At 48.8% G+C, this 13,093-nt stretch overlaps 1 protein-coding gene across 1 annotated transcript in view; it reads right to left on the bottom strand.

Annotated features, from left to right (window-relative positions):
- Positions 1-13,093, bottom strand: part of TECTA (tectorin alpha) — an 82,376-nt gene that overhangs the window by 29,670 nt on the left and 39,613 nt on the right. The window contains exons 10-11 of the mRNA XM_082339852.1: positions 9,394-9,995; positions 1,234-1,795 (exon numbers count right to left, since the gene is read on the bottom strand). Coding sequence (XP_082195978.1) covers positions 1,234-1,795; positions 9,394-9,995 — 1,164 coding nt within the window. The remainder of the gene's footprint in view (positions 1-1,233; positions 1,796-9,393; positions 9,996-13,093) is intronic.

Below are 13,093 nucleotides of genomic sequence, written 5' to 3'. Positions count from 1 at the left end.
CAACACTGTTTCTGGTTTTTTATCCAAATCTCCCTTTCCCAGGATGAAAAGGGAGTTTACTCTCCGGGACCCCTGCTGGGTCACTTATTTAGAGCTCTTTGCATTCAGCATCCATTTGTAGCCTTTTTCATACAGTTAGGCCTAAAAGAAATTTGCTATAGCTAATGAGATTGAGATGGGAAAATAGACCAAGGCAGATCGGCCTAAGACCAATACTGGTTTCTCTTCCCCGTCTTTTCCTATTGTGATGTGCTAAATGCAGACAAATTATTCCACTATGACGTGTATGAGTTGAGGGCAGGAGCTTTGGGGCTGGAAGGTCAAACCCTGACTTTGCCACTGAGATAGTAGGACCTTAGGCAAATTACTTAACTCCTCTGAGTCTCAGCTTCTCCCTGACTAATTGGGTTATGGAGGAACAAATGCTGATAAAGTGTTTAGCACTGGGCTTGGCTCAAAGCGAGCCACGAATGTTAACAATACCACTTAACATGCATGGCGTGTGCCAGGCTTTCAGTTACCTAATTTGATCCTCCTGACGTTTCTGTAGCATAGAGTGTAGGCAGAGCATTATCAGGGGGAAACTAAGGACCAGGGAGGAAAAGTGAAATGCTTCAAGGTCACACCGATCCTTAAGGACAGAGCAAAGCTAGAATCCAGGAGCTCTAGTTCTTTTTCTTTTTTCTTTTTTTTCATTGAGATATAGTTGATGTGCAATATTAATGTTAATTTCAGGTGTATCTAATTCTTTTTCCAATGCTTTTAACATTCTGCTATATTTCATCAACGCAGAGATGGATACATGACATATATGAATCAAATAGAAAAACACACTAAGAGAAAGTGTATAAATTATCAGTACACTTCATGACGGGTCCATGAGGTTCTAGAACAAACTAAGCGATCTACTAGCTCACTCTTCCCTCGATTCATCCTTTGTTAGAATCTCATTGTGCCCTTGCTGAGCCCAAATGCCATGTGTGGTGCTCTGTGCTTTATGTACGTGATCTTATTTCATCCTCAGAGGAATACAGGAAATAAGCGGTATTAACCCCACTTTATAGATAAGAAAACGGAGCCTCCGGGCGGTTCGATCTCTTGTTTCAGGTAACAAACTCAATTCCAAAGTGCATTTGCTGAAATTGCCCCACTCAGTTTGCTCTGACTTTGTACCGGATGACCGGCCTGCCCACACCAATCAAGATGGAAGCAGAGACAACGGGAAGGACTCACAGCAGGACGTGTAGTTCCTCCAGCCGGTCAGTGCGATCCCCTGGGTCTGGCAGGTGCTGGCGTAGTTCTGCAGCCAGCTGCAGGCGGTCTGCACGGCGCCGCCATCGATGCAAGAGTCAAACAGGCAGTTCTTGTAGAAGAAAGCGGGGTTGACCTTGCTGTGACACTTGGTGAAGCCCGCGTTCTGGCTGGGGATCAGACTGCAGAGCTGCTGCACTTTGGAGAAACCTTCCACTTTGGCACAGGAAGGGCAGCGGTCGCCACAGCCAACCTGGCAGAAGGTGTCCCTCTTCACCCAGCTCTGTCCAAACTCATTGACGCTGGAGGCCAGCAGACCCATGGGCATCTCCAGGTCGTCTTCGGGGTTGCCGTTATAGCGGCCACACAGGCCGTAGGTGCTGTTCTGCATGCCCCGAGGGACCGTGACGGACAGGAAGGTCTTCCAATCATACACAACCTTCAGGCCAAAGTCAGTTTCCACCACCACATGGAAGCCAAAGGAAAAGATGTTTATCTTCCCTTGTCCCAACTTCAGGGGCAGATAGAGCCGTTCATTGTTGACCTGCAAGAGCAAGAGGGTCGGCACAGACAAATACAGGTGGCCCAGACAGCCCCGCCCTGCTTTTCTAATGATTAGCCTCTGAGAGGCAGCCCCACGGGGGGTTGGAGCAGGTTGAATGTAATCTTCACATTTAGTGTTGTTTCTGTCCCTCAACTATTATTATTAGGATTTGGACAGACTTAAATGACTATCCTTTGTACACTAATACACCTATTTATTTCAGTGCCTTCTCTTTATAGCATTATTCCCTCCAGGAGTTCAAATTGTTTTCTCCAAGGTAATGAGAGGGTAATAAGAATTCAATTAAAGTTTAGACTAAAATACCCAAACCTAAAACTCTTGTGTTTCTATTTCCACCTTTACTGTGGATTTATCTTAGACAAGCCCCAATTTATTAATTCCTCTAGGATCTTCTTTTTCCTGAAGAATGACTTGATTTTGCTGGCCCCTCTGCCTAGGATGCCATTCTTTACCTGCCAACATCCTTCTCATCCCCCAGACCCTGCTCAAATGTCGGCTCTTCTATAAGGCAAGATTTTTGGAGCTGGTGGTCAGGATGAATCACTCCCTCGTCTGGGCAACCAGAACATGTTACTTATACTTCTCTCATGTTCTCCTGCACCTCTGGCCAAGATCAAGCACGTATACCCTGCTATTGAAGCACACATCACATCTGCCTTATATTATAGCTGGTTGTCTACACCTCTGTCTCAACTACAAGGTTAGGAGCAACCTGAGGGCAGGGACCACACTTTATTGATCTATACATCCACCTTCCCCTCACTCCCTGCTGGGCGCCCAGCACAATGGAGAGGGCACTTGATGCATGTGTCCTCCCATAGATTTTAAATTCAGAAAGCAAGGAAATCCCTTAACGTCAAACCCCAGAACTGCAGGGCCCTTGCACCATTTTGATGCAGATGAGCCAAATCCTGCAGCCCCTGGCTGGGTGAGTGCTTGATGGGAAACAGACTGTTGTGAGGGCTAAGAGGAGAGCTGGTCTTCCTCCCGAAAGAAGAAGGTGGCCGCCCACAGGGTGGTCGTAGATTGCTCCCTGCCCGGAAATAACCCCCCTCCTGACCTCCTTAATCTCTCTCCCATCTGACACCCCCGCCCCCAGCCCCACTGCTACCACCTCAGTTCAGACCCTCATCACCCTCCACCTTGACTCTTGAATATGCCCCCAGCTGGTCTCCCTACCCCGGTACTGCCCCTCTCCTCCAGCCACTCACCACTGCCTCTCCAATATTTTTTAATGCAATTGAAAGCAATTAATTAATACTTAAAACCCCCTCCACAGCTTGAATAAAATGTGGGGCTCGCTTAGCACATGGTACAGGGCTCTCCAGGAGCTGGTCCCTGCCTCTCAGACCCAACCCACTCACTTCCTCCACCCCAGCCATACCCAGCGCTTTGCTGCTCCCCAGATGGACCGAGCTGCCCCATTCCACGTGCTGTTTCCTTTGCTGCGAGTGTGGTGGTGCTTTCTGTGTCCATCCTTAGCAGTTGTGATTGTGAGTTAACGGTAACCCGCAGCTGGCCTTGGCCAAACGGGGGCCCCTTGGCCCAGGAGGTTATGACCCCCCCATCCAGCCCTACCCCCACCCTAAGGGCAGCCCTCGGCCAATGACTGACCAACACAGGGGACCAACTCTGTGCACAGGTCATGCACCAGAGCTCCCGGTGGCCCAGGCTGATGTCCAACTTAGACCACATCCTCGCTGAGCTCTCTGCCCCTGGTTCTTCCCTCACTTTCAGGAATCCCCACCTCAGACTCTACCTCTAGGGAACCAACCTAAGACAGCAATGGTGCCCTTCCCCCATCCTCTCTTTCTCTGGGGTAATTTTCACCCTTCAAATTTCAACTCAGCGATCTCCTTGTCTATGAATATTGGTCCAGGCAGAATTCACTCATTCATCCATGAGCCATCAGTTTGGCACTACTGTGCACCAAGCACCGTGCTAAACGCTGGAATAAAGCATAGGACTCTTTCCCTAGGAGCTCACAGGCATGTGGCCGAGACAAGTACATAAACAGGTAATAACAACATCGTCTGATAAAAGCAACGATAGAGATAAATAGATGCACAGGCACCAGACTCAGCCTGGGGACAGAATCAGGGATGCCCGCAGAGGATGGTGCCCACGCCCGGTCCTGGAGGCTGAGTGATGTTGGCCAGTCAAGATAAATTTGGGGTTTGGGAATAAAATATACACACTACTAGATAACTAATAAGGACCTACTGTATAGCATAGGGAACTCTACTCAATATTCTGTAATGGCCTATATGGCAAAAGAATCTAAAAAAGAGTGGATATATGTATATGTATAACTGATCCACTTTGCTGTACAGCAGAAACTAACACAACATTGTAAATCAACTATACTCCAATAAAAATTTTAAAAAATATACACACTACTATATATAAAATAGATAACCAACAAGAACCTACTGTATAGCACAGGGAACTCTACTCAATATCTTGTAATAACCTATAATGGAAGGGAATGTAAAAAAAGACTATATATATGTGTATGTATATATACATATATACACACACACACGCACATATATGTATGTATAACTGAATCACTTTACTGTACACCTGAAACTAACACAACATTGTAAATCAACTATATTTCAATAAAAATTAAAAACAAAACAAAACAACAACAAAAAAAGAAGGAATGAGAGTGAAGAAAAGGGAATCCCAAGAAAAGGGTGTAGCCTGAGCCGAGGCCAAGAGGAGGGGAAACGCCTCATAAATATGAGGAATTACAGCAATTGAATGATACTGGAGCATAAAATGTGACCTCGGGGATGATGGGAGATGAAGATGGAGAGGCGGGGAGGGCCTGGACCACGGAGGGCCTCGTCTGTAATGTCCCATGAAATCAAGCCTGGAAAAGACTCATTCATTTTGCAAAGAAGAAGTCACCGGTGATCTTAGTAAGAGAACTTCAGTAGCGTGATGAGACCAGAGGCTAGGTTGCAGAGGTTAAACAGCAAACAGGGGATATGGAAGCAGAGATGTCTGTCTCCAGGAGTTTGGTAAGAAAGGGGAGGAGAGGGATTGGTTAGAAGAGGGATTGGATTGAATCGGGGTCAAGGTTTATCTTAGAATGAATATGTTTATGGGTTGAAGAGAAAGGCCCAAGACACGGGAGGGGGAGGAGATGACAGAAAGGCAAGAGCCTGAGAGGGCAAAAAAGAGATGGTGCAGGTGGAGAGTGGCCATGGAGAGGGGAAGAGATAATTCGTTCTCTGGAACGAGGAGAGGAGGTGAAGAGGACATGGTGATGGGTCATTTCAGAGACAGCATGGAGGGGGGAGGAGGAGGAGAGAGATCATGCCTGGTGAGCATGACTTTCTCAACCGGGAGGCCCAGAGACAGAGAACACAGGTGCGCAAAGTCACTGAGGGCAGCAGAGGCCGTGGGGACTCCCACGAGCCTTGACGACTCACAAGGATAAACTAAAGGCTGAGCACCCAAGGGCTCATGTGTGCTGGCTGGCTTTTCCTCCCGAGTTTCTCTGCATTCTCTATTCCTGGCTACTGGGTGTCAAGGAGGGGGCGATACCTTGGGGAGGCCATGTGCCTGGATTACAGCTGAAGGCCTTCGAGTCCTGTCACGGCCCAGGAGCACCTGGGAAAGGAAGGCCTCGACGCAGACAGGCCTGCCCGGCTTCTCCCTGTCTCTCAGGCCCCAGGAATGCGACCTCCACCCCTACATCACTGCCCTGTCTGTCCCTGTGAAACGGAGGGAAAGAGGGAGGCAGAGGAAGGGAGGGGTGGGTAAGGATGGATGGAAGAGGCCGGTGCAGAGGAGGAAGAGAGCAGGGCATGGGGATGTGTGGGGGAAATGTGTTTCTAATACTGAAGTATTGGAAATAAGGCCACATATTCGCTTTTCAGTAGCGAGCTTTCCTTTAAACAACTGGCCTTGATTGCTGCTACAGCTGTTCTTCAGCTGTTCTGAGGTCCCCTTCACACCCCCACCCTGGGTCTCCACTGACGTTTCCTTGTCCTAGGACGCCCTTGCCTCTTTCTCGGCCTGGCCAACGGATGCCTTCAGGGCTCAGCTCTGGGTCATCTCTTGCAGAAAGCCTTCCCTCCATCCCCCCAGACGGCTCAGGCAACCTGTTCTCTCACGACACACCCCCCTTCCCCACTGCACGTCACATTTTTCTGGGACTTCACATCACGCTGACGTTCCCTGCGAACACCTCTGTCTCTCCCACTAGACCCTGAGTTCCCTTAGGACAGAAGCCGTGTCTGACTCACGTTTCTACCCACAGGGCTTGGCACAGAACAGCCTGTCAATACAAGCCCATCCGATGCAACTGAGCCAGAGTGATACTCAAAGCTTCCCTCCTCTCTGATGGCCACGGGGTGGGCAGTCAGTGATAAAAACACCAGCTCTGGAAGGTCCTGAGAGCCTTCCCCTTGGCCTGGACCACACGGGACCCGGCTGTGCAGAAGCCTGGGGGAGATGGAGGAGACAGGCCGTCTCTGTGGAGCTTGGGCTGTGGACGGCTGAGGCGCGGGCTCTGCGGTGCCCGGGAGAGGCTCACCTCTGTCACTCACTCCCACTCCCTGGCTGGTATACACATAGCATATTTATTTCTAATTTCCCTCGGCTTGGTGGATTTCCCCACATCCTCAGTACTGCTTAATGCAGAGAAAGGTCAGAATCACAGAGGGACCCGGTGTCCCAAGGAGTCACTTCCATGTCAGCTCTGTTTTTGCAAGCACCAGCAGTGACCCGGGCTCTGTGCTGTGTTTTGCCTGGCGCTTCACCGCGCGCTGTCATTATGACGGCCGTTATTCTTCTCTCAGGGAGAGATGGTGACTAATAATAACATCATGGGAAAAACAAACGCAAATCATTGAACAAGCAGATCCTGTAATGCATATTAATAATTCAGAGTAAATGCTAAATCTATCCCCTAGGCCCCAGAAGAAAAGAGCCTTCAAGCATCCTGAACTTGGTCTTCCTGTCAGAGATTTGAAAGCTGTACACTCTATTCCCAGCTTGGGCATTTTGGACATCTGGTGACTTAGAAAGACGAGCCTTGGAAAGGGTCCCCCCACCCCTTTAATCAGTCCCTCCTTGATGCCCATTACTCTCTAATTACTCCCTGTTGTAGATTGAATTGTGTCCCCCCAGAAGATATATTGAAGTCTTAATCCCCAGGACCTGTGAACGTGACCTTATTTGGAAATAGGGTCTTTGCAGATGTAATCATTAAGATGAGATCATGCTGGGAAAGGGTGGGCCCTCAATCCAGTGACTAGTGTCCTTAAAAGGAGGGAGAGATTTGGCACAGAGGGAAGAAGGCCATGAAAATATGGAGGCAGAGACTGGAGTTATGCTGCCACAAGCCAAGGGTCACCTACAACCACCAGAAGCTGGAAGAAAGCCTGGAACAGAGGCTTCCCTAGGACCTCGGGGGGAGCATGGCCCTGAGGACACCTTGGTTTAGGACTCCTGGCCTCCAGAACTGTAACAGAATAGGTTTCTGCTGTTTCAGGCCACCTAGTCTGTGATGCTTTGTGACAGCAGCCCTAAGGACTAATATACCCTTCCCTTCGCATCTCTTTGTGGGAGGAAGAAACCAGCTGTGTGGTTCTCACGGCTCTTGACTTTAGGCATGAGTGCATCTCATGAGACACGTGCCTGGAAGGTGAGCTGACCCAAAGGGAGGGAAACACCTGGTGAGAGAGGATAATCAGCCACCGGGGAGGAGAGAAGGGAGAGCAGGAAAAAGAACAAGTGTTCATGAAGATCCAGTGTCTATATGTGAAAATAACTGGGTCAGAAAACAGGAGTAGCCTCAGATGTCTATATACCTAAACCTTGAGAGCATGTAACACAAGGCAGAAAATACGCTTTCATAGTATAATGGGTAGGACAGGGCCTGTTAACAGATTATATTTTAGAAGAAGAAAAAAACCTGAAAGGTAGAAAGGTGGAAAAGTGTTGAATGTCACAGAGATAAGGAACGATATCCAAATTTATAAATCTAAGGGTAGAAATATGTCAGAGGAGGAGCAAAGGAGAAAAGGAAAAATATGATGCAGCCACATGGACAAAATGATTGATGTGTTTGTTTTAACACAGTTGATGAAAATGGAGGAGAGGGAAGTTATTGTGAAGAGCGGCTTTGACTATCCGGACATCTGCTGGAAACCTTTTGTGGCTAAAAGCAAGGCATCTGGTGCATTCCTAACTTGTGCAGGTGGCAATTTCATCTCTTAAATTGCTGAAGAAGTGACCAGCAGCAAAATAAAAGTCGTAGGAACCTTGGAAGAAAGGGCTTATTATGTCATCTCCTTCGTTCATTTGACAAACGCTTTGAGTGTCATAGCACACGGTATATTCATTTAACATAAAGATGGATTAGGTGTGGTTCCTGCCCTCAAGAAGTCCACTATGAGTATTGAGTGAGCTAGACATGAACATCATGGAAAAATACAGTATGATTAATGCCATAAATGATAGAGGAACCAACTGTTAGGTGAAACCCAGAGGGAAACAATGGCAGTTTGGGTAAAATATCCAAGAAAAGGAAGAAGAATGTTCATAGTGAGACTTCCATCTTAGATGCTAAGAAGGCACATTTTCCAGTAAACGTGAAAGGGAAGACAGTTTAAGAAGCTCAGAAACCTCTCTTTGTCAGAGAAGGGGGTTAAAGGAAATTCTAAGGAAAGAAAGAAATCAGCAGAGTTGCCCAAGGAAGTCTTTAACGGCTCAGAATTTGAAAGGGAACGTATATGGGCGGAAGAGGAACCTCCTTAGAGATAAATTACACCGCAGACCTGGGAGGATGGTGTTGAAAGGTTGACATCCTAAGTCAGCTTGTCCAAAATGCTAAAGCAGTGGCTTGCGGGTGTCCCAAGTTTTGCTCAGGGCGGGCCCTTGGAGGAGGCGTGGCCGGCCTGTGGCTGGGGCTGACATCCTCCGGCTGGACTCGAGTGCATGGAACTCCTCAGCCCCTACCTGCTCCTGTCTTCATGGTCAAGGGAGTGAAAAGTAAGAAGACTGCAAGGGAGCCCCAGGGTGCTCCAGATGTGGACAAGACTCCTGAACTCCCAGGTCCCCTGGGAGCGAAAGGGAGACTGAAAGAGGCAGAAGGAGGCCCAAGGAGGCAAACAGTTTGATCTCTACGAAGGGAAGGAGGTGGATTAGACCGCAGTACCACTGACTGACGCCTAGCCCATGCTAGGTGCACATTCTCGTATACACACAGCGACTGTCTGAGGCCGCTCAGTGTAGCCAAGCTGGGACTCCATCTAGGTCTGTGCCGTCTCCAACACACTCTGCTACAATATGAAAGGCACCGTTCCTAGAGCTGAATCTGTCCCTAATTTGGTGCCTGCAACTTGGGCAGTTTTCTCTCTGAGGGCCCTGTTTCCTTATCTGTAAGATAAAGTGATGGGAAATCTCCAGGGTCCCTCTCTGCTCTGACAGCCTCTGCTTTTCCTTGGATTCTGGATCTGCCTGGTTCAGCTGCAGCCTGACTTGCTGACCCGGGACCCCTATCCTCACATCCCCACGGCTCCCCTCCTGGGGTCTGGCCTGTGACCGCTCACCAGCACCGTGTGCTTGTAGGCCCTGTGAATCACGAGGCTGTAGCCCAACACGGTCACGTCCACCTGCTTGACCCACAGGGCCAGCGACGGGTCCCGGTCCTCATTCTTGGCTGTGACGATGAACTTGGGGGACGCGTCCGAGCTCGGCCTGCTTCCTGTGGTACACAGGATGAGCGGACAGCTGGTCTGGAAGTCAAAAGCGTAGCCGTCAAAGGTCAGGTAGTGGCCGTAGCCCGAGACGATGCAGGAGGCGTCGGTGCGGGCCTGGCAGTAGTAGAGCCCGCCCTCCTCCATGCAGTACTCGTCACCCTTGCAGGGGATGGTTTCACAGTGGACGCTGTTGTCTGTGCCATTGCAGTAGCAGAAGATCTGGCAGTCCAGGTCCACCCAGAAGGTCTCATTGGTGGCAAGTTGGTGTCCCTCAAAGTTGCAGCCACACTCGCTCCGGGGGACGCACTGGCTGTCTTGAAGGGCATAGCCCTCGTCACACTGACACCCCTCGGAGCAGCTGTCCACACAGATGGGGCCCAGCGTCAGGGTCTCACAGGTCTCTGTACACATCATGCACTCCTCGAAATGGCTGTTCTCCGGGCAGTCCAGAGCTGAGGGTGGGCGAGGAGGAGATGGGATTGAGAAAGGGACAGAGGTCAGAGACAGAGTCTGTGTACACTCATTGGTATGCATGGGTGTGTGCATGTGTGTGCATGTATGGCTGTGTGCATAGTGTGTGTGCATGTGTGTGCGTGCAAGGATATATACTGCATGGGACTTATTTGTCCAGCACGGTGAGTTCAGCAAATGCCATGTGATCGGCACCACTGCCATCCTCATTTGGGGTGATCCAAGGCTCAGCGAGCCCCTCACTCACGTGCTCCTCTAGCGCACTTAGCTTTTCATGTAGAAGATGCTGGGACCATGGGCCTGTTCTGAGCACCTGCGGCACGCCAGGCACTGTTCTGGGCATTTTAGGGTAATTTTCTCAACAATCTGGATGGTAAGGACAGTCATATCACCCCTGTCTTATAAGTGAGGAAACTGAAGTTCAGTGACTTAATCCAGCTGTTAAGTACTGGAGAGAGATTCGAGTCTGCATCTCCCGACTCTGAGTCTCCTGACTCAAAGACTATGGAGAGTCCTGGAAGGAACAAGTGCTCTGATGCTGTAGAGACCTGTGGGTACCATCTCTGAGCTTCAGTTTCTTCTCTGATTAAATAAGGACAGTACTTATCTAGGACTGCTGTTCTGAGGATTAATAACGTAATATATCAAGCCCACAGTAGGGTCTCAATAAACACTGTGCCCTTTCCCTTCTTGCACTTCCCTCCATTACAGATAGGTTTCATGGAGGTGTTTCTACTCTACACATTGGACTTTCCCTGTGTCTTTCATCTCTCTGCTCCTGGTGTCCTCTGACCCCTTCCACCTCCTCACTGACCTCAGCACATGGTCCTGCCCACCTCCTTTATTCACACCCTTTGCCCCCTCCTGCACGGCCCTTACAAAGCCAAATCCTACCCACCCTCCAAGTTTCATTTCAAGTCACTCTTCTGCCCAGAAGCCTTCCTTGATAGATCAAGACTCTGCGTCAGTAAGCACAGCACATAAAATAACAGCACATGTGGCTCACCATGGAATTCCGTGTAACTTCCCATGCCTCTTTATTATTTTTGTTTGTCAAAACTTGACATGAGCCGGGATGAACCCAGGAATGCAGAAGAAATCTACCCACAGGTCTGTGTTTTCTCAAGATCTGTGCACGTCCTCACCATCTCCTGGGAGTTTAAGATCTTGCCTTTAAGGCTTTCTTTAGGTCTTATGCATACGATCACTCCTTAAGAGGGTTTTATAATCCAAGGACACAAAGGACACTATAGAGAAATTGCATGGCAATAATAGCTCTGCCCACAAGTACCAGCTCAACAGTTCTGCACTATGGACTGAAAGCCAATCTTTTTTCCCTCTGGGCTAAAGGACTGTCTCCACCTCCACTGACTAGTTGTAGGCTAGTTCAGCACTGATTAAATATGTCTGTATAGAGCGATTTTCACATTTGTCTCTAAATTATGAATAACACTGACTGCAGGTTTATGGTGATAGCAAATAACATGACTTATTTAAATGGCTCTCGTTTTATGACTTATTGTGTTGTCTGAATGTGTCTGAAAGTCTGGAACATACAGACATGAAGTAATAAAACTTCCCCTGGCTCCTGAAATGCCTCTGAAATTACTTAATTGGGCAGCCTGGCTCTGCCAGCGAAAGCTGGTTAAAAATATCTGAACACAGAAGCAGTGGTTGCCTGTCTCCAGGTCCAAAGAAGATTGTGTTCCTGATTTGCAGCTGTCACTCAATCCAATCCCCACTCTCTGCAAAACCCTGACCAGATTAACCCCTTAGTACCCAGAGACTTGATTAATCAAGTGTGAGCCCTGGCCCTCCACCCAAGGAAGCCATGCTCCACGTGGCTGCTTCCATCCACAAGTCTCTCTCTAAAAAAGGCACTTGTGAGCGTTTGCTCCAGCTCTGCAGGCCCTGATGAAGGATGGGGAGAAGTGAGTCTCAGCAGGCGTTGCACCCGGAAAAAGAGGGAATCACTGTCATCCCGCCACACTTACTTCGCGTGAACCATGCCACCAGACTGGGCTTCGTGCAGTACAAAAAAACAATCCAGAGACATTTCCTGCTGGGTAGGAGTTCATAGGCTAAAAGGATGGCACAGACACGGCCTGGCACCAAAATGGCTTTGGTATGCGGCAGACTCTGTAATCCCGTAACGTGAATGAACTATAGCTAGAAAGTTGAGTACAGAAGCAGGGACGGAGGTCATTTTAGACAAGCTGGAGGCGGGGCGAAAGAGGATGTGGGAAGCGGGTTAAAGAGAAGGCTTTGGGAAGGCATTCTAAGGTCCCACTAGATGTGGTGGTCAGTAGAAACCTGGCAGCCTCCCTCCCTTTAGGTGACTTTATGAAAAGAGCATGCTTCCAGAATTCCACCTGCAGATTCAGAGCCTCTGTTATGAATCCCTCCCCAGTGTGATTAGGGTCACCAGGGACGTAACCGCCCAGCTCTGAGATGATACTCCAAATGCTCCTTTGGGCTTCCAGTGCTCAGAAATCAGAGCATTATTTTTAAATAACAATATGTGTGTGTAGGGGGGGAGGCGGGGGGGATATTCTTAGCTCTGGCTAAGATGTTACTATTGCAAAGGCTTAGAGGCAAGGTAAGGATACCCCAGTAGCAATGGGTGAGCCTCACCCAGACCTTAGCTTCTAATAACATTCCCCACCAAAATGAATCAGGAGTTCTCGGAGTAATGGTTGATTCTAGGCTGGGGCAGGGAAGTTTAAGAGGTGATGTGGAGCATCTCGTTAATCTGGAAAGTAAGAAAATGACAGAGGCATATCCAAAGGACGTAGGAGGCACCTGGAAGGGGCACCCACAGGCCAAATCTGTCATAATTTTAATGCCAAAATAACAAATGTGATATGAAACATACATCATTGAAAAAAACAGGTATCTGTGTGTCCATGTTGATGAGATAGATAGATGATTGAGGTAAATAAATAGATGGATGGATGGGTGGATGGATGATAGATAGGGGACAGGCAGGCAGAAGAGATAGGAGGGCTCTGGCTTACAGTAAAATGACATCTGCTGACGGGTACACGTGGAGAGAGTGCTGGAGCTGTAAACTGTCAGC

Source organism: Balaenoptera borealis, assembly GCF_965194805.1.
Source record: "Balaenoptera borealis genome assembly, chromosome: 11".
Taxonomy (NCBI): Eukaryota; Metazoa; Chordata; class Mammalia; order Artiodactyla; family Balaenopteridae; genus Balaenoptera; species Balaenoptera borealis.
Note: the sequence above shows the minus strand (reverse complement) of the source record. Positions and strands in the feature narration are given on the sequence as shown.